Source organism: Diadema antillarum, unplaced genomic scaffold (assembly GCF_040938485.1).
Source record: "Diadema antillarum isolate AM-2024a unplaced genomic scaffold, OU_Dant_1.0 scf00000072, whole genome shotgun sequence".
In the NCBI taxonomy this organism is placed as follows: domain Eukaryota; kingdom Metazoa; phylum Echinodermata; class Echinoidea; order Diadematoida; family Diadematidae; genus Diadema; species Diadema antillarum.
The window spans coordinates 2,018,366-2,041,229 of record NW_027270961.1 but is presented as its reverse complement, the minus strand read 5'-3'; the positions used below and the strand labels follow the sequence as shown (position 1 = coordinate 2,041,229).

Genomic DNA, 22,864 nt, shown 5'->3' with positions numbered 1-22,864 from the left:
TTGTCTTTTAAATTGTGACTTTGTCCTTAAAAAGCGAAGTGAATAAATCAAGTATGGATTATTATAGTTGAAGTTGTAGTACTAGGGGTAGCAGTGATGACAATAGCAATAATAACTTACACTGTAACATTCATGCAGAATATGGTTTAATCCAAGGTGGTGTGACTTGATAGTCAGTTATGAACTACTGTACGAGCTGAAATTTTCGCGGTGGTTTTATTTTCACGAATCGCCGTTGAACCGCGAAAATAACAACACGAGAAAATAACAACGCGCGAATTACTAAGTTCAGCTAGACCTCGCCACCATGAAATTAACAACACATGAAAATGTCCTCCAAGTAGCAATTCGCGGAAATATCTGTACGCGAAAATTTCAGCTCGTACAGTAAGTAAAGAAGACATTACTAAGTATATGAAATGTTGAATGTTAATATCAACCCAGTTTCCATGGGTGCAAAATTATGCAGTTTACCAACATTGCATACATATTGTATGGTAGGATAGTTGCAGTAGACTAGGCCTTTGATTAAGGGGTATAATCACATGAGTTGAAGGTTGGGACCAACGTTGAAGTTTTTTCCTCAAATGAGAATTAAGTTTACCGCCCTGCTAAACTACTCCCAAAGAATCATAACAATCTTCACCTCAAATATTATCAGTGAGATGGTCTGATAACTGCAGCTGTCCCGATGTTCTCTCAATTATTCAATACTCATTAGTCATATAGGAAAACAGGCCATGATTTATGCTATATGCACCATGAGAGTGGCTGAATCATGAACTGCAGAAATCATGGAAATTGTTCAAGATGTGTGTTAATTTGTATAAATTTTGAAAGTTTTGAGTAAGTTTATATGTCTGTTTTATCTTAAACTGTCTTGAATTATTGGCGGTGTGATTTATGGAGTTGGCATTTTCTTCTAGCATGCTATGAAAACTTTCCATATGTGTTTGTGTGAATATTGAGTGTGATATACATGTGTATATCATGAGAGATTATGTATATCATGAGAGATTATAATCATGACCTGTAATTATTACATTTTGTACATTCTTTTTCTGTCGGTTATAGTGGTGGCTGGTATTTCCCAATGAAATTTACTACTCTGATCATCTATTCATGATAAAATCTTGGGTAAAGCTGACATGATAGTTGCAGTTAATTTGTAATGATTTGTCTCAATAATTTGGAAGAGGTGACATTCAAATTTTGTTGTTATTTTGGTTTGAAGGCACTAGGTTTTAGTAAAGTTTGTGGATTGGACCTTGCCGTGTTTTAGTAACTGTTGGAATCATAATTAGCCGTCTCACCAATATGAAGAGAAAAGGCCTCCGACGGGACTTTTATCATCAATGATATCGCATAACTCCCGACTTGTGGTGAGTTCTACAAATTTCTTGGTAGAAAAATTCAGCCTTGTTATCAAGCCAAACAAGGTATTTTTGATGATGTTTACGTGATTTGTTAGCCAGAAAAAAAAAAACACGTATTTTTAAATCATCATGATCTTGTGTGCTGATCACAAAAACTTTCGTGTAAATTGTTTTTCCTCTACATCACATATATTATGGCTTGAATCCGCAGAAACAACTTGCCTGAGGTCTTACTGCAGTTTTTACAGAAGTTATTGTTAGATTATCTCCCTAACGGTCATTTGTCTACTTATAACTCGTACTATCAAATTATGTGTACTTATTGGTCCATGATGCAGTACGTGGCAGTGGTAGCTGATTGATTTGTTATTAGCGATGATTGTACTGGAGAAATACATGTTAATTGTTTACTATTTTTTATTATTTCTCTGGATAAGATTTCACGTATGCAGCTGCTTGCCGTCATTGTGATGAAGATCGTTCTTCCAGTTTATAAGCAATCCGAAATAACCTTTCACCCTTCGAGGTATTATAATATGAAATTCCATACGTCATTGAATCTCTAGGGAAGTGCATGCATTGTGATCAAGGGGAGATAGTGCACAAGCACACGAGGGTAAATAGAAACTTGGTCAATCTTTGTACACTGATAAACTTGGTTGAAATGTCCGTACACTGTGCATTTTAGTGGTATGCCTTAAATTGTCGAGAATCTTTTCTCTCACATTCCGTATGATTTTATCACTCTGTCTGCCAAAGAAAAGTAAGGTTTTTTCATCTAATTTGTTTCACTTGTAGTTCACAGACACCATTTGTGTTCTTATGTTATTGGGGAGAGGATTCGAGTAGTACTAGTGAGCATTTGTACACGCTCAGTAAAATTACTTTGCACATGAGGATAGATTTGGCAAAAGCTAGAATCGTTTGCTGATAGCTTTCAGTACTATGCTCAGTCTGCGAGTTGTCACGTACTAAATGTGATTTTTTTCTAGTGGAAATTACCGACGTACTTACAATGAAAGATGTGACTTACGTTTTTATTTTAAACAGTACTGTATTTTGTTTATGAAAATTGATTCTTATATATCAAGCGCTACCTAAACCAGCGATAATCGTTGAAATTATGACGTCAAGGAGGTGGTATGCAAACCAGTGACTATGACTCCACTGCTGTCACAGATTTTTTGTGATTTACAATACGCCAATCGCATGATCGACTCCCACAGCTTTCCTCGTGCTGGGATGATGTCAAGGTATACCACGTTTACACGAACATGTTGAGATTTCACGTATTGGCTCCACGAAGAAATGAAGAAACAAACTGGTAATGTATTTTTGGCCAATAAAGAATGAGTTTATTCGACTCAAATTTTCGGCGTCCTACGCCTTCTTTAGGAGTATTGACAATGACGGTATCCAAACAAATTTTTGTTTTGCTTTTGCTTTGTTTGGATACCGTCATTGTCAAGACTCTTGAAGAAGGCGTAGCACGCCGAAAATTTGAGTCGAATAAACTAATTCTTTGTTAGCCAAAAATGCATTACCAGTTTGTTTCTACGTTTACACGAATATGTATGTATATATATATATATATATATATATATATATATATATATATTACATGTTTGTATGTTGTCTGTCGGAAGTTTTTTTTTTCCATTCTTCCAAATAAAGAATAATTGTATACTTATGCAGCAGAGTAAAGATCTTGAATAAATACATTGAAAGTACACACAACCTACAGGCGTGCCTTCTGTGCGATTGTTCCGGGACTTTTGTAATCATGGACGATGATTTGATACGTGTGGAAGTTTCCTTGATATTTTGATGGATCACTCTTTCATGAAAACGTATGGAATGTTATTTTTTTAATAAAAAAAGATGAATTTTTATAACTTTCCCGAGCATGACAATAATAATAATAATAATAATTCATTATTATCATTATTATTGGAGTTTTCAAATTTCATAACTTCCCCTTGTAACGATTCTTATTATGCAATATAAAAATAATGGCGTTAATAATAATAGTAATAGCAGTAATACTACTGCTATACTACTACTAGTAATAATATAGGTTTTCCCCGGCCAACTTCGCACTTTTGTCAATAGATTTGATAGAAAGTTCATTCAATATAACAAACACCCTCGTTATCGCACAGTCTGTCTTTCTAAATTGCAACTGCGTTCAATTTAACATTTCGATCAATGAAATTTGCACATTATTTGGGCTTTCGAATTGGTAAAAAGGGCATTCAAATTGGCCGGTACTGTACGTTCATTCAAATTCGCCATCACTCGCCGAAAAGGGTTTTTGAGTCATTCAATTTCGCGAATGGGCAGTCAAATTCCAAACATTTTCATTCAAATTTACGTCATGTTATTTCTTTTTTCTCAAAAGGTGAGAACATTTAAACGTGTATTTCTATGTGACTTTTTGTTTTATCCGCATACTTATATTGTGGCCACGTTAACATGCACTATCTTCAGTCTTGGAGACTCGAGCACATTAAAAAAAACTGTTGCCAAAATCTCTCAAAATGAATACGAAAATATGAAATATAATGTTGCTTACAAACCAATAACTACTGTATGATGAAAAAAAATAAGAAAGAACCAAAACATGAACAAGTGTGCAAATTGAGTGCAAAAGATTTTAAATTGGATGCCCAAAAATGAATTCGAATGAACGAGCGTAGCATATACGACATTGTTATCACGTGACTATATCATTCTAAATTGAACGAATAACGAAATGATGCTTGTCTTACGAATTTCAGTTGGAAAAGTGTTGATTAGATTGAGGTTAGATGTAATTTGAATGCTCCAAAATGAATTTGAATGAAGAGATCATAAAATTGAAATACTGAACATGTCATGTACGCTAGATTTTGCTAAATTGAATGCAGCAATAATGAGTTTGACTGACAAAAGTGCGAAATTGGCCGGGAAAACCTATTTTTGAATATCAACAATGAGCAATAATAATAGTAGTAGTCCCCTCCACATTTGTGATTATCATCAAAAAATGTCACGATATTTTGTTTACATTCTACTCTGTATTATGATATAATGTCCACTATAATATGTGGAATGTGGAATGTGATTATATCATTATTATCAAAAGTAGCAAAGAAAAGAAGTGCCGTGCATCAGAAAAATTATTTTACAGAAAGAAATTAAGCTTCTTTCCCAGTCAGTGCAGCACCTTGTAGGTACCTACTTATCGACCGCCTTATACTAAATCTAAACAAGGAACGCAATAATGCTTTGCATTTACACAGGGTCGTGAATGCTTGATGCGACACATATTGGCAAACTGAATGACTCCAGTTGTAAACCTTTGCTGATGTTAGCTTCTTGGACATTAATGGGAGATTTCAGTCCTATTTTGTTGTGATATACATTAATCACACATTTGTGAATTCAGGGCTTTTCTCCTAAACGTCACTATCATTTAGGCAAGTTCAGACTTTGGCGGCGCGAAGTTCCCTCATTACTCGCAAGCACGAATCTATTGTGTAAGACCCGCTTTAGAGACGTGAAAAATCCTTCTGAAGGTATACACGGTCTAATCCTTTCTTCAATTCAGCGAAGAACTATGTCTGGAACAATACGTAGAAGCGAAGGTGATCTGAATTGAACCAGTGGAGACGGATAGGTAAACGTGTATGCACATGGACGGCTATAGTACAAAACGAGTCTCAACACAAGTGAAATGGGGAAGTGAATGGAGGTTAAAGTGTGCATCAGGGAGGCTGTATGCAGTTCGGTGTTGCTGATGGCTTTACATCCTAGCTTTCTTGGACCGTTCCTTTTGGCGCTGTTCGTCTCCTCCTTCCTCACGCCAAAATGCTGGCTGCTGTCGCGAGAGATGAGCCGAATGCAGCTGGAGATCGACGAATTGCAGGCCCTGATCGACGAACTCCGGCAGATGAACTCAGACCTCATCGTGGAAAAACGCCGGCTGGCCGAGGCCAAGACGGCCTTCAAGTCGCAGCGAAATGTGCTGGAGAAGCGCTTGAAAAAACTGGAGAAGCGACTGAAAATCTCATCTCCAATGATGTTTGAAGATGAAAAGACAGACGAGGAGAAGGAGGAAGAGGTGGAGGAGGACTGGCTTGGATGAAGAATGTCATGTCTACATCACGTGTGCAATATACAAGTGAGTTTACTCGTCGTGTTAAGTCCTGTTAAATTCGTTGTTCATAATTCCACAACATGGACACCGCTAAATGACGATGTCGTGTGTAGTTGTGAACTTTCTGCCGTGATCGTTCGCAGTCATGTAGTTTTCTTCTCATATCTTTCTTTTCCCCTTCTTTGATGTACATACGCCTAGATAGATGCGGCTCTTTTAGTATACAGGCCTACATACATATATGTATATATATATATATATATGTATATATATATATATATATGTATATATATATATATATATATATATATATATATATATATATATATATAATAGGGCTCCACACTGACCTTTATTTTTGGTGGCCCAAAGGCAAACATCCGACCTTTTTTGGTGGCCCGATCAGACCACCAAATTCTTCATTTCTGAACTTTTGATGGCCCGACGTGCGTTTTTGGTGGCCCCGGGCCACCGGGCCACAAACTGCTAGAAATAACGTTATTTTTACGCTATTTGCCTGTTTTTCTTGTGCTTTCAGGCGTATTTGAATTGTATCGTGTATTGAACATTGAGACACTGAGGTAGTCTTGTTTCTATCATTCTTTTGATAAACTACTTCTTTGTTTTAGATGTTTTCATTCCAAAGATACACCGATTTTTTTCTTTTTCTTTTTTTTTTTCCTTTTTTTTTATAGAAGAGATGATTCACAACAGGCACCCGAATACGATGGATGTATTTATTGGCAGAAGTCAGATTCCACGGTTTAAATTTTTTGTGATGATTGGAGATGTATATTTGAGGGAATCCATTCATTCTTGGCAGGAGCAGTCCATCGAGCTTGTCCCAGCATAATCATTGATAATATCATGTCTGATATCAGAGGTTAAAGGTCACATTTAGAATGTAGTTACAGTATGTCATTGAATACTCCTGTGACGTTGGGTTAACATCGATGATCACGGTAAAGACATGAATAACGACAGTATCACCTTAAATCCAACGTACGTAGTCTTAGAAATATAAGATAAGGGGTTTAAGAATAAAGTGACGGACCTGTGCATTGAACTTGTTGAATTATGATCATCCTCTTTTTTTTTTTTAATTCTCTTTCATTTCAAGCTATAGCCTCATTCATTATGTTGTGTTGACGATCAGGATAAGGGGTTTAGTTATTCGAAAGAAGGCATATACGTGATGAGGCGGAGAATAATATTGTAGACTGGCACATCCAAGTTAAATCTGACAAAATCTATACGTTGCGATGATTGAGAACAGGTGAATGACCGCCCTCAGCTTATTTCGAGTGGAAACCATTGGTTTTAAAGTTTGTTTTCGCTTTCGGTTTCAAATCAAGAGTGTTCATTGCATGACGTACATGTACAATGGCACAAAATCATCAGACTGTCAGAAGTAAAACTTTATATTAAAACAAAGTCATACAAAATATATACTTTATTTTTAAGTGTTTTATCACGGCAACAACATCATGTACATACAGTATTCTAGGACACGATGAAAGCATGTGTACAAACCGAGAATTTTCGTACAGTTGCAGTACTTGTACCTGTTTTCACCTCTCACAAATTATCACTGTCTCAGTTGTAAATCATAAGACATGCAACTCCACGGGAACTTCTGCATTTCCATGCCGGCAATAGAATACCTGCTTATTCTGTGTGGATACACCGTATTAAGTTTACATCGTCTAAAGGTATTGCTGCGTGTCTACCCAAGTCTTTGTGGAAACACCATAGATAATACAAGAGGATCGAAATGTCAGTGGAGCAGTACACGTAGACACCGTGTCGTGTGTCTGTTTGTGTCATGGAGCTCCAGTATAGCTCCATAGTTGGATACGTGAACTACTTTTTACAGAGAGCGGACTAGATCAAATCGCCGTGCCATCACCCACACCTTGCTACCGATCTGTTTAATGAATTCATGCATTTCGTGATCCGCATCTGGTAATAAAATGTACTAAAGTATTTAATTGTCATTTTAAAAGTACTTAAGTATCAAATTGTCATTTTAAAAATACTAAAGTACTAAATTGTCATTACACAGCAAGCGCGGATTTGTAAAACAAGATAATATAGAAAAGGTAAATTGTGGCATAATGATGCCACAATTATGATATTAGATCCTATAGGGCGGAAGAGATCAGCTTCCACACCGTCAAATATAGTGAAAGTCAACGAAGGTGAACGATAAACACTTTGAGAACTATAATCTGAGATTGCAACTGATTGACAAATTGCCCTACATCGACGTAAATAAGCACTGAATTGATCAGTGTTTTAGTAGTAGCCATGATAAAAAATCATATAATCTGAGAGTCAACCGATATAAGTACAGCTGTAGGTCTTGTGCATGTAACACGCTGAAGAATGGACGCAATCACGATTAAGAGACTAACAAGAGGACATTGTTAATGGCATGTTTTGGTGTATCCTTGGAATAAAAAACCTCTAGTTTGCATCTGAATGAGAATAAGGGTAAAGAAGATTTACAGTGTAATTCCTTGGGGAGGTCATTCCAGTATCTGGGTTCAGTAAACACTGTCGTTTTCTTTTCTACTCTTTATGGCGAGTAGGATTAATGTTCCCTCTGAACATTGTATGGAAAAACGTGTGGCAAATTGCGTTGGCTGATGGTTTATTCATGTAAATTCAAAGATTACATAACGTAGAACAGGTCAATGATTTCAGGATTCTGCTTTAGTAGTAAAGACGGTTTGTATGAGACAAAATTAGGCATGATTAATAGTTCTTATGAGCATGTTTCTCTCTTTATCTTAATACGAAAAAGAGAATCTGATAATAAGTTAGTTGTACATGTATTTCCCCACGTAAGGATTCCATAGTTGAGGTATGAAGATATTAAAGTAGATACTCTGCAACATGTATCATGGAAAAAAATAAATGTTTATTTTCAATTCCGGTGTTTCTAAATGATATTTTGTTTAAAGAGTTCGTGTTAGTTTTCCAAGATAATACCCTGTCAATGTGAAGACCTCCAGGGAAGCCCTATAAGAACTTCGTACTATCAACCAGCATTAGACTTATACTTTATTTATTTTAAAATTACCTAAGAAAGAGAACCTTCAACGAATTATTAGATGTCATGGGGATTTTTTCTCAATATCTGAAGACAATTTCTTGTCATGAATCCAAGATTGCAAAGATCTAAGGTCACTGTTTGTCCAGTCAAGTATGGGGTCGTGATGTGAAAGAAACAAGTTTGTGTCATCAGCAAAACAGATGAATGGTGATATCGGCGATGATGGGATTTTATAGGTCGTGTCTGCACATTGTACAAAATAAACAAACGTGGGTTTGAAAAGAAACCCTTTTGGTAATTGATTTTAGCTGAGAGTAAGCGAACAAACTTCTGTCTATTAAGTACTTCTTAAACCATTTTAAAGCCCTTTCAGGGATTCCATCGTGACTCAGCTTAATACGTTGAATTTCGTAGTCAATTGTATCGAAAGCTTCCGAAAAGTCTAGATAAACTCCTACTGATGTTCAGAATTGTCTGTAGCGTGAGCTACTTTCTGTATAAAAGTAGAGCATGAGTTGTGCTGCAATGTTTTCATTATATCAGCGCGAGAACCGATTATATACTTCACATCTCACGTAATGTGTTATCATTTTGTAGTCGTAACTATCAAGATATTCATATAACGAAGGTTCTGGTATAACCTTCATGTCGTGTACATACCACATAAGCAACACAAGGCAATGTTGTTTGCACAAAACTCTATAAAATCATATTTATAATCATGTTCATTATCATCTGCATATTTCTTTCGAGTAAGAAAACAGACTCCTATTCTAGTTGTGTTTCAAATCGTGAGTGCATAAAACAACAGTATATGAGAGAAGAAAATAATCATGATATAAATCCAGCATAAAATGCATGAAAATGGCAATTATGCATCCAATTAAACGGTTACGAAAGGCGCATTCACGTATGATGATAAACAAAATGATATGGAAAAGTATGAATGAAAGAAAGGGAATGTAAGAAAGTATTTTGGTAGTACAAAGTATATTCACCATGAACAACTATACCAAGAAACGGTTGCGTCTGCGGAAAACTACATGTGTTATCATTTGCAGACGTATCATCGCATGGTATCTCAAGGAAGGCGCCAAAATTGTGAAACGAAAGTCATCTGAATTATTGCCTATAGTCAGACCGCTCTTGGAATATTGCCCTTGTGTTTGGAATGAACGTACAAAGAATGGTGAAAAGAAGAAGAAGAAGAAGAAGAATCTTGAATTGGTTCAGAGGAGAGCGACGCAGTTGGTATCTGAAGTTAAATCATTGTCATATTCCGAGAGACTCAAGACGTGAATATGTGCAGATAATAATGATTCAAGTCTCCAAGATTTTGCATTACACGGAAGATGTTGATCCTGCTATTCTCTTTGTTATCAATGATCAAGTTACAGGTAGTCATAAGTTTAAGTTGTGTAAAGGAAGGTGTCGCACTTATAAGAGGTTGAACTCTTTCAGCCAGAGAGCAGTGAATTCTTGGACCAGTGGTCTTTTTGATGATACTGTAAAGGCACAATCAGTTAACGCCTTCAATCAAGTCTAAGTTCAATAATCGCTGGAAACAGAAACATATAAATTCAATCCAGATTGCATAAATTGACCACCTCGTGGATACATGACATGGAACTCTTCAGGCTCAGGATTGGAATGGCCCTCTACAAGTCTCTGACTTACATACATGGGCGTCATCATTAGGTTATTCAGGTAATTCAGATGAAAGACAAGATATAATTTGTGTCATCTGACCACCTTTAAAAGAATCGTATTTCAAGGGTCTATGTAAGCGGGATATGAAACTTTATATCATTGACATATCGAACTTCAACCTATATACATATATTTAGAATCTGTACTCGGAAGAAAGTGATATCTTCAGTGAGTTTAGAGAGAGCAAACATAATGAAGGCCATAATAACGGGAGAAATACAAGCAAAGAACGCTTCCTTGTTTTCATCGTGAAGGATAGCCAAAAGAATGAGAATCTCTATGAGAATTATAATGTGCTCGTGGTAGCCAGGGTCTCGGCATCCATTTTGCATTTCTGTTTCTGCGATAGTACGACAGAAGAGAGAAATATTCTATCTTTCCTATCATTGGCGATCTACAGAGTGTTGTTATTATCTTAAAAAATAATCAAGGATACTCAAGTATCATTCAGGGGCTGCGGAACGTTTTTATTTTTTCGTTTTGTTGTTAGTTGAATTTTGTTTACTTTGTTTGGTTTTGTCTGTTTGTCTGTCTGTCTGTTTTGGGGGCTTCAAACACATGGGTAGTGCTCGTGGTTAGGTGGGTTAAGTATCACTTACTTCCCCACCTCCCTCTCAAGAATCGAGGGAGTGCAACCCTTGAAAGTCGTGGATTATCTTGTGTTGTCGTTTTCTTTCTTTTTTCAGATTTTTATCGCTTCTAAAAGTCATACTCTCGGTTGAATAGAGAGGCAGTTTAAAACCCTTAAACTTGATCGCTAACTGATAGAACAGCTAAAAAAATTCTAATCAATAAAGCAGGGCTCGACACTAACTTTATTTTTCGGTGGCCCGATGGGGCCACCAAAATCATCAATTTCAAATTTTTGGTGGCCCGAGAGAAAAATTTGGTGGCCCGAAAAAAAAAAAAAAAACATTGATAAAAGTCCTTTTTTCTTTTTTTTGATAAGTCGCACACTCACTGCATGCATTTATGCATTTCCGGCGCCAAAAGTTACGAATTTATTGACACACTTTCCAAAAAATGTTGGTGGCCCGAGGTGGGCCACCAAATTTGCCCTTTTCTGAAATTTGGTGGCCCGACTTTCATTTTTGGTGGCCCCGGGCCACCGGGCCACCGTTAGTGTCGAGCCCTGAATAAAGCAATACACCCATTATTGCCAAAAATAATCTTTGCTTAAGAATTGAATTGCGAAACTGATATATATATCCTGACAAACTATCGTAAACGAAGCCCGTTTTATAATATAATGCAGTCAAAATTATTTACGATTTACCCAAGAACATTTGAATGATAAACAACCTATGTTTTGCAGTCTTTTCTGAAAACTATCGGAAAGTTTTAACCACTACACTTTATTGTTTGACTGAATAATAATTGTCACTTACACTCTTTCGCGTAACACCTGTGCTTTTCAAAATACATGACATTTTATGCATTATTTTTCGACAGTTTTGCCAATTTTCACATATCCATTTTAACATGTAATAGTACATTTGTTTCCTGTTTCTCGTTTTTTATATATTGTAGTTCATGTCTTGTCCACCTTTTTATTTTCAATTAGTCTATGTGTATCAAACATTCATTTTGAATTAGTAGGCCTACTTCATGTTATTGTATATGCACGGCCTTGCTGAAAAGCTGCTATTTAGATGATTGCAAGGCTTTTACTTGAAATAAGTGAGATTTAATCGAATTAATGCAAAGACTCTTGGTAAAGATAGACGAGGGGGGAAAGAGGGAGGAACAGGAGGGGAAAAGGGATCATTGCGAAATAAAGAATATTGTGCCTAAATAGATCATGTGGGGTGCCACAATATTGTATGAGAAGACTCATGTACTGTTTAACATAGAAAGAAAGGAAGATGAAATTGCCATAAATTTACGTCGCATGTACTTGTGATAATCAAATTACCCACGCTGTCAAACACACTATGTAAACATAAGCAATGTAAAGTGTATCAAAAACAAAACGTATAAATGGCTTCTCCGTAGGCGTACAGCGTTGAGTAAAAATAGACCACTGGTCAATGGAATAGATGAAATCTCTTTCCGCACGTCCTTTGTTACTCCCTGGTTATTCGGAACTAATCATGCATTCACGCATACACGTACAAATTGTACAGTGGTAAGCTAGAAAACACGAATGACACACAAATAGCCAGCCATATAAAAGATGCAAAACGATGCTTTGACCATTATTCTACCTTGCGAGAGATTAACGTAGCCTTGATTCCAGAACATGGGCTTGTACCAATTGGTAGTCTAAGCGCGCGTATAGGGTCTACAAGTCTCACGAACCAAGAACAAACATTTTGAAGACAGACTAGACTGTTTCCCTTTCTGCAAGTCTTGCACGTCTTATTTAGCAAGGAGGTGCAATCACCTTGTTCTTGGTCTTATAAATGCACTACTTTGCGGAGATGTATGGCCAGCTCGCACGTCAGAAACGACAAAGTAAATTTATGACCGTGACGTCATAACAATGCATTTTGGACTGTCTCCTGTTTGTTATTTATGCAACTTCTGTATTCAGATGCGAGTTTCTTCACTTTGTCTCTGCAAATTAAATTTGTTAAGATCGCAACTGCTGATCTGTAAATTAACAAACATCTCGGAAAAAAGGAAAGCAGTAGATGACAGGTTCGAGTCCCACTGGTTCCTCTTTCCGACATGTTTGTTAATTTACAGATCAGCTGTTGCGATCTTAACAAATTTAATTTGTAGAGGGAGACAAAGTGAAGAAACTCGCATCTGAACCTTCACCCCTCTGAATGATATCTTTCTTTCATTTACGTCTGTATCATTCGCAACAGTGGTTGCATGCAGCGGGTGTGGGTTGTATAGCAATGACAGACCCCCCCTCCCTCCCTATTTCCAGAGTGTTCTTTTGATGATAATGTATTACCTATTACATTTGTTACTATTGCACTTGATGTTACCTATATCATTACAATAGATATGTCAAAGATTAAAACAAACAATATTTTTATTCTATGCTTTGACCGAGGAAGGGTAAAACTGATACTTTGGGTCACACTGCGTATGGCGAATAGGCCTACATCCCTGCACCTGAAAATTGAAATAAACTTGACGCAAAATATTATTGAAGCAAATTGCTGACGGGTAGAACGGTAAAATGAGATGCACTTGCACTTTCCCCTATAGTTCGGCCATCGAAGACGCTTCATTAAGTTCAGTTAAAACCAGTACCAATGGAGAATACTTTTGGGTGAAAGTTTGTGAAGATAATAGCTTTAACCAGTGCCTGGGTTTAAGTCTATACAAACAGACATCACGTGTTTCGATTTGATCCTAACTAGGATACGCTCAAAGCAATAATCAAGGACTCAATGAGTAATACCTCCATGCAATAATACTGTCCAGTTGCCAGTACTTCCAAACACAAGCAGGCTTGTTTTGCAATGAGGAAACGTTATCTGCAAAGTGCGTCGATTAATTCTAAATTTCCTTGAAAATGTCCATACCGTGCACTATCTATACCACAATATCCTACTGCTATGCGGAACATGTTTTCTCGTGTAGATAAGCAGCGTGTATAATATATATATATATATATATATATATATATATATATATATATATATATATATATATATATAAATATATACATATATATAGGTGAGAGAAAGGATAAGACGATAGACGTAGCTTGAATCCTCACAGTTTGATTTTTATTCTCAAGCTTTCGGGCCCTGCCCTTTATCAAGGGATGTGATGTACAATTCACAGTTGGCAACCGGTTGCGGGAAACATTTAGTGATGATGGCTGGAGGTAGGCGTGCTGAAGTTAGGTGTGTATGTATATATGATTATATATATATATATATAATATTATATTATATTATATGTTATATATTGTATAACAGGCCTTTGAATTATATTTGCACCAAGACCTCTTTCATTTTTGATAACACCCACTAACGGAAGAATAAGTTAAGAAACTGAAAGTGCCACTCACGGGTTTTTGTGCATATTATGACTGTGTGTATGGTGTGTGTATACCGATGTGTTTCTTCTCATGCCATTTGCATGGTGGGTATATGATCATTTTAGGCCTATAGTTAGGAAAACGAAATTAAATGTTGAACAGACTGCAAGATATCGTGGTACAGTGGACTGATGAGCATGCAGTACGCTTTAAAACGAGGAAATTCATGGTTCAAGCCTTTGAGGGATACACTGCACCCATAGCGCTCCTCTATTCCACCATGTATACTGACCATGGAGGTTGTAAAGTTTCCATAGCTCCATGAATTTAACCTATTGAGGTGCTTACCTGTAGTTGGTATGGCTTGAAGAAAAGTGTGTGAGCCATGAAGTGTCAAGCTTCCTGGCTGGAAAGCTACACGGAAACGGGCCCGGAAAGTCCTGTAAACTCATTATAAGTGTGGATTTTATGATAATAATTACTACAATGTGTAACCAACGAGAATGTCCAGGCATTCGCATCGGTATATTTTATTCCAGTACCGGCTGTAAGAGCCGCGAAACGTTTTAAGTTCATCCCCGCATGTACGTAGCCTGGAGGGCGGAACCCTCGAAAGTCTGATCATGGGTTTCTTGTTTATTTTTTTCCGACTTTTTAATTTTTTGTTTAGTTTAGTTTTGCTTTGTTTTTCGCCCAGTGTGTAGGAGCTGCAGCCTCCTTCCGTTCCCTGACACCTGCCTTGTTGATCATACAAAATTCGTTGTCCAGTGTTTTTAAGCACTCGATTGTGGATGAAAACACTGCAAAAGCGTTTAGCATTGATCATCAATAGTCTGCCTTTACACGTGGCAACTGCAGTCACCGAGCCAGGGACAATAGCTTGTTTGCTCGATTCTACCAAAATATGCATAAGAAAGCCAACGCCGACCAAACGCGCAGAAAAACGAAGTCTGCGCGGTACATGCTGGTCAACAAAATAGTAATGATCATAGCACACGTCATAGTCCCCCACATGAGTTTCGCTACACCAATCAGGTACGTCAGACAGCAGATCGTGAACTCTGAGAATTGTTCGTGACAAATCTATAACGAGACTACATTGAGGCAGACTTGTGATCAAAGTCCAGAGCATTGAATATGACGCTCTGTAAAAATGTGATGTAGTACACGCATACTAGGGTGGGGTGTCATCGGGATCTATTCATTCTCTGCCGCACGAATCGGCAGCATCGAATCGTGTCAGATCTGCTGCGAGAGTTCAGGCAAATCACACATTCGCAGGCTAGGGCTTATACGTGTCGTTGCAAACCAATACTCATTTATTGAGAAGCATTGGGGTACTGCTGTATGTCATTTCTGGTTATGTTCCAGCGTTGTATGTTTTATGTGCCCTGTTATTGACATAAGTACGGGAAGAAGGTGCTCGGAGGAGTCACACATTCCACCACTACGCAAGGAGCAAAGAGCATAATTATATGCGCAAGACATCGCTACGGTAGTCGCAACTCGCACACGTTGTATTGTGCAAATCTGGGTGTTGCCAACGGAGTCGGATTAGTCGTGGACGTATGCTTGTATAGTTGGCCATCATGTCGCAGGTTGGATCGAGATATGCGATCTGGTTCTTCGTCAGTCTGCTCTTGATATCCTTTCTCGTGCCCAAATGCTGGATCTTGATGAGGGACAACACGTACCTCTTGAACGAGCACGATCGGCTGTACAACGAGAACCAGGATTTGTCGAACGATCTGCAGCTCGTTCGCGAGGAGAGCACCAAAGCCAAAGACGGTGAAGAGAAGGCTCGTAAAGAAGGCCAAACTAAGGTAGATGAGGCAAACACGGCCAAGACGAAGGCCGAGGCGGAGCTAAAAAAAGTACAAGCAGAAAAGGACAAGGTAACAGCAGAAAAGGACAAGGTAACCGCAGAAAAGGATAAGTTAGCCAAGGAGAAGGAGGAAGCTGTTAGTAAACAGAAGGAAGCAGAAGAGAAAGGGGCGGCACTACAGGTATGCTGGATGGAGACGCCAAAACACCACACCACACACCACACATACAACACACAACACATACAACACACACACCACACACACACACACACACACACACACACACACACACACACACACAACACAACACAACACAACACACACATACATAATTATACTTGTACACACAGACAGGTCCATTTTATTTTACCTCAACCTTCCTCTGATGTAGGGTATAAGATAATAGACAACAATTTAGATGAAGAAATACACTGAACAAAAAGAGAACATGATCTCCATCGTCAAAGTTACTATAGCACGTAATTACTTTTTGGTCCCTTCTCTAGAATGTGACTACCTCCTGTCCAAGCGCTTCAAAAAAATCTGCACTGATTTTACTTACGGAATTGTCAAATTACAATTACTGTTGTGTTATATTGATTCTTTCACTAGTATATTTAAATTCCAGGTCATACTGGCATCTCAAGATTTATCTCATTGGTGTAGAGTTCACAAATCTGTGTATCTTCGTTGTTTGCACGTCATCACTGGATATCTTACCACCAACCACAGACGCAATGTTACATTTAGACGGTTAGGATATATTTTTCTATAGCTTTTTAATTGTATCTGCGGCCTTATCTATGAGCCCGTGCTGAGAAAGAGACCTTGCAACATGCTTGCAACGTGGCACGAAAGCGGTTCCATTATCTTTTTTTTTTGGGGGGGGGGGGGGCGTGTTCTATGGTACTGCCTTTGGTAACAATAGTGACACTGCGGTATAGTGAATCGAAAACTGTCGCTTCAGTGCTCTGCGATCCCGTCGAATAGAAGCTTGCAGCATGCGGAACTTGCCACTACTTTGAAAGGAAAGTAAATATGCAATATAGAGTGTGTTTACAGTAATCCACTGAAGTATACCCATACTCGTCATTTCGTTCTAGTGTACAAACGCGAGATTGAATACGTGCATGTATTTAAACCAACACCAGAATTCCTGTAATGTTGCATTATCTTCATGTATACCAAGCGTGATAGTTCTGAATGATATGACAGCAGATAATCATTAAACTTTTCGGCGAGCAAATCATGTAACGTATATCTTGAACATCGAAAATGCTACACACGGAACATTATCATAACCCATAAAAGCAATTCCAACACATTGATAATGCTTTCACCTTGATAGGCAATAATAAACGTGCGATGTAGGCTACTGTATCAGCCACAGAATGTGACAGCGTCAATCGCTTTTAATGCAAAAAAAAAAAAAAACTAACAGCGGAGGCAATTAAAGTGAATCCGTATCTAGCTATAAAGGATTATATAGCGTGGTCTACTAGAGCGAAAACGCATTCGATATTTCTTTCCCTGATTAAAACCGTATTATCTCATTACGGTTTATTACTGTACTGTCCTCCATTTTCAATGACATGACTCGCCGCCCATTATTATCATTATGTTAACCGGATATACGAAAAAGGTAGAGAAATCTAAAAAGAAGAAGAAAATGGATGCTTTTTCTTTCGTACTGAAGAGGTAGAAATTGCATTTGATATAGTTTTGTCCTATCAACCCTTTCTATGCCAACAACACACTGGAAATTGTTTACAATGCTGTGACATGTTCTGTGCCGATTGGCACTGAAAACACAGGGTTTATATCGAAACAGCGTTCAGCCATCTTTCTCGACGATCGGATCTGAATAAGAGCTTGCGTAAAATATGCAGACTCTCTCGAATAGGATGTGCTTACACACGAGATTACAAAAGAGTCGATTTAAATCATGGTTCAGGATTTCTCAAGCGACGTGACGAAACACTCACGACAGATTTTGATCCAATATTGAATCATAAACAACGGCATGGCTGTAATGGAGATGTCATCATATCAACCTCTTTCATGACGATGATATTTAATTTCATATCATACATTTTGATTCAGCTTCTTATCCCACCTTTTTAATATGCCATAAATTACACGAAAACGTAAATGAATATCAAACAGCGCATGGACATGTGAAAAGACACATGATTTTTTTTTCCAATTGATGAAAATGGTGTTAAATGCTTACGTGAAACGCAGCCCATTGTGCAAAGGCTTCTGCGTTGGGAATGTAGAATTCTGTTTAAAAAATGTAAGTCTTCTACAGGCTTGCATGTCTGGTTAGGAAACATAACTGTGTGAGTGGTTTACATACAAAATGTACAAAATTCGTGAACATTTTTATGGTACCTACTGCGTACATTTGTTTGCTGTTCAGCCACATACAATCACATTCACCATTCACCGTTTGTGCATCGTCATGGATCACTGGAGCTGCCATAGAGACAAACGCACTGAAAAATAATGATTCTTTTCAGGCCTTGGTGTTTTTTGTAGCGTTTGCGGGCTTGGAATCCTCTCTGTAACAGAAATTGTATACCTTGCATGGTTTCAAGGTCCCGTGGGTTCGGCCACCAAACTGACGAATATTAGTGATATCAATTCCACTTAGCGAAATTGTAACGCACATAATTATGAAACGTTGCAGCTACAGTTCGCATTACCGAGGCACCACGTTCCGTCATTTTAGTTGTACTATCTTGATTAGATATAGAACTCAGTTTCATGATCGCAAATTATATGAATCCATTCAGAGCAATATTGATTTGTAATGTTGATCAATATTCGTTTATAAGAGTTACCATTGCAATGAATGCTGCATCAAATGTTTATCAAATGTGCCTCACCATTCTCCTTTCATTTATTTTCCCACTATATCTGTCTGTCTACATTTCAACTCTCCTATTTATAACTCCTCAATGATATGCAGAAACAACTTGACGAAGCCAAGGCTGCTCTAGAAAAACAGGAAGAAACAAAGAAGGAGGAGAAAGAGGAGAAGCCAGCGGAAGAAGCGAAGAAGGAGGAGGAGAAGAAGAGTAAACGTCGTCTACTTTGGGTGCTCTCAAGAACTTCATAACGCAAGTTATGCAAACCAGACGACCCATACTGTGTTATGGCCTTTCGGTACCCGGGTTCGGTACAAACAACATCACGTGACCAGCAATAAGGAGCAGCGGGAGCGCCATTCACATTCTTGTGTTCAATTTTCGCCTTGAACATACTTTGCTACTTTTGTAAGTTCGTGTGTCTTTGGTCGGCCTGAAATGAATTGAGAGAAATATTACGTAAAGAAAGACTGAAAGTCTACACAAATCATCGATAATCAGCCGGGTGAAATTGGTCCAAAGTTAGTTAATAATGTGTACTGTGGGTTCCTTACATCGTTGAGTGACATGGCGATAGTTTACTACTCTGTTTATGTATTACTATGAAGAATGTGGTCTTACTAATCTGTCTTTCATCATTCTGACCTTTTACACGCCTAATTGCACTCAATAATGAAACGAGGAACCATCATTTATGGATGGCAATCTTTTGGAGAAAAATGAAATAAGGATTACCGATGTCCGACTGACTGCGAAGTGCATATCCGTGGGTTGAGTTGTTAGAGGTATTTTTTTTAAAGTTTGCTTGTTTGATGTGTTTTCGGTGATGTGGGTGAAGATACCTAGATAGATTTAGAACTTGGACACATAAAAGTGGAGTCATATGTTTTCTATCTTTCTATGTATCTTCATTTCTCTGTCTCCCTCGTTCCGTCGTTCTAATGCAGCAATACGAGAAGTGTTTAATCATCCTTGTCCTTTACGCCCATATTGGTTGAACATTCCAGCGCTATTTCATATTGCTCTTTAGCAACTCTCTCTTTCTGCTTTCACAGTCCTCTTTCTTGGCAATGTTTAAGTTTAAACCAGACATCAATAAAGGCAACGAAGCTTATCGTAGGTAGATTTACCCCATGTCTTTATGTCAAGTATTACACTTGATGTAAGTTAGATCAACTAATATTGGGTTGGTCATGCAGGAAGCTATACAGCTGTGTACATGAAACATACCCAGACCCACTACGCGCCCTGAAACTGTATATGATTCTTCACCCTAAAAGCGTCGTTCAAATGAAATAGTATACATCAGATGCATATGGTAATGATGGATGAATCTATACAGTACTGTCATCTGATCGAAAGACGGTAAGCTCAGTTTACTTTCTGACGAATGCCGAAAAGGAAACCGCCAAAATACACCAAAACGCCATGCATGTCTGTATATTTACCTGTTCACATATTTATGATGACAGAACGTGATGCAAATGCTGCATGGTTCTCATTTAAACACAAGTGCCCAGCATAATGTGCCTGTTGACTTTATCTCAGCGATGTGAGTTTCATCATGTTTAAACAGCTGAGTAAGCTCATGCTCGATTATATGTGTCCGTTTAACAGCTGTTAAAACGTCGCAATTTCTTCGATGAATAATTTTGATTGAATTTAGCTGGTATATATTGGGCATTTCAATAAGAGAGCGTGCTCAATAAATTTCTACCTGATAAAATTACTAGACTTTGATCAAAGGACAATGTAGTTTCCTTGTGAATAGATATTGTGATACTTGTGATTAGATATTGTGTTTCCTTGTGATGGGATACTGTGAAATAAGTATTTTTTTTGGGGGGGGAGGAGGGGATAATGATAAAAATTATGAGGGTAATATTGTGATGATGAAGATGATTGTGATGATGAACTATATATGGATGAATGAATTATGGTTAAGATAAATTGTTTTTACATTACGTCGTTCCGTCAAGTCTAGCTGAAAACTTAAACCTTGAGCGTGTCGTACATAGTAATGCAGACCCTGATTCTGAGTTTATTTCATGTCTGTTTATCATGCATGTATTTTTGTACAGTGTATACTGTTGATTAAGGTTAGTTTCTAGCATGACTATTATATAGTATTCAGTTCCATTGATATATCCACATAACTCCCCTCATATAAGTCGCTAGTAATCCTGACGTCACAAAATCTAAGCGTCATATACTCTCGATAACCTCCTGTTCTCGCATCACTAGCATTTTAATTATCATATCGCTAAAATGAAATTATGGTTGAATCTTTCGAGATATTTGTACAAATGGCAAGGCTTCCTTGGTTCCTAGTTTTCGTGCAGAGGTTCATTCTGGAGTCACTGTTTCACCGATTTTGGAATGTTTGCTATTTATACTCACTGTCGTTGTAGGAGATCCTTGAATTGTTACGGTTTCGTCTTAGGTTATGCATAGGTTTCGCAACTGCACAATGCAGCCATTTTCAATAGCGCCCTTTTATCACGCCAAAAAGCACCGTCTTAAAGATTGTGAATAGAATCCAAGATATCGTAGCGGGTTTATAGTACACGCTTTGTTTCAAGAACAGAAAGTATAGTAAAACCGCAACAAATACAGAAAGGTAAGTCTTTCTTTCATGCTCTCTGTGCTTTTAGAGTACATATTATCTGGTCGATGGTAGATAAACTTCGAAATACACGTGTAGCAGTGAATATAGTACATGTACAGTGTATGTCGTGGGCGTTCATCACAACAGCTGTGGCCAAAGTGTAGTTTCTTCGGATGCCTATTCTCGCTTTATTGCAGTTAGAATAGAACCTGTAGGTCTATATTCTAAAATCCTTGATTTATGAACTTGTTGTCTTTCAAACTGAATGAAATGTATTTAGCTTGAGGTAGCCGATATTCTAAGATGCCTTTATTTCATGATTTCAAGAAGACGCTTTCATTCCGTGAAATGTCGCAAACACAGTGGCTGTTATAGTTGATATACTTAGAACCATAATGATATTCTTGCTGGGATCGTGATGCTTTAGTTCCAGTCTTTGCTTTTGTATCTCGTTAAGATGTTGTTATGGGCAGGCCCGTAGCTGGGGTAATTATGTTATATGTGTTGGATTGGGGAAAGGGGGGGGGGGGGGTGGTAAGATTGTACCTTGTGAGCCTTCGCTGTCTGCACTGAGTGGAGGGCTTTTTATCAATACACAGTCCATTTCCGACTGTCCGTAGTAATCTTCCACGTGTGTGTTTTTGTGTGTTTATATGTTTATGTTGTTTTGTGTGTAATAGACACATGCATACCTTACCGTCAGTCAATAGTGGGCCTGCCTCGATGTTATGTTCTGATGTTTTACAAAGAAAGCTGAACTTCCAGTAATATTAGAGTAATAATCTTTGATGCAGGGCTCCCCTGTCAAACAGGCCTTTGCAGCTCCGAATGGGACCACCCTGCTTGTAAAGACGACGGAATGAATAAATGAATCAGAAGTTTACAACGAAAAATTATGACCTATACAGGGCGTATAGATCTGTGCGTATGCGTGCATATTAACCAATCAGAAACCCTCGATGAAAAATTCCAGATTTTGGGCTTGATATAGGCGCAAAGAGATTTTCTCCCTACCTGGGAAATATCTCTTTGTATAGGCGCCAGTGTGTTTGTCGGCCTGACTTATGCATCTTAGCAAAGGTGCAAACTGTATTTAATTGATACTTTGCACGCAAACACAAATGTGCTGCCATACAGTGTGTGTGTTTAATGTGTATATGAAATGAATGTTGTGGTAATCCATTCTCGGATAATCGCAATATCATGATGTTATTTTCTGCTACTGTGCGCAACCCTGATGAATATCAAGCTGAATGCTGTGGACACCGTAACGGCCCCAGCTCATGATGCTATAGGTACACAAGCTCTTATTCTTTC

General features: G+C 37.9%; 1 protein-coding gene across 1 annotated transcript; it reads left to right on the top strand.

The window, feature by feature from the left end:
• The first annotated feature begins 15,442 nt into the window (after window positions 1-15,442).
• On the top strand, window positions 15,443-19,742 carry LOC139717222 (uncharacterized). The gene is made up of 2 exons (XM_071628725.1): window positions 15,443-16,246; window positions 19,041-19,742. Exons 1-2 carry the CDS (start codon window positions 15,830-15,832, stop codon window positions 19,188-19,190), a joined length of 567 nt encoding a protein of 188 aa, XP_071484826.1. The 5' UTR covers window positions 15,443-15,829; the 3' UTR covers window positions 19,191-19,742.
• The last annotated feature ends 3,122 nt before the right edge of the window (window positions 19,743-22,864 follow it).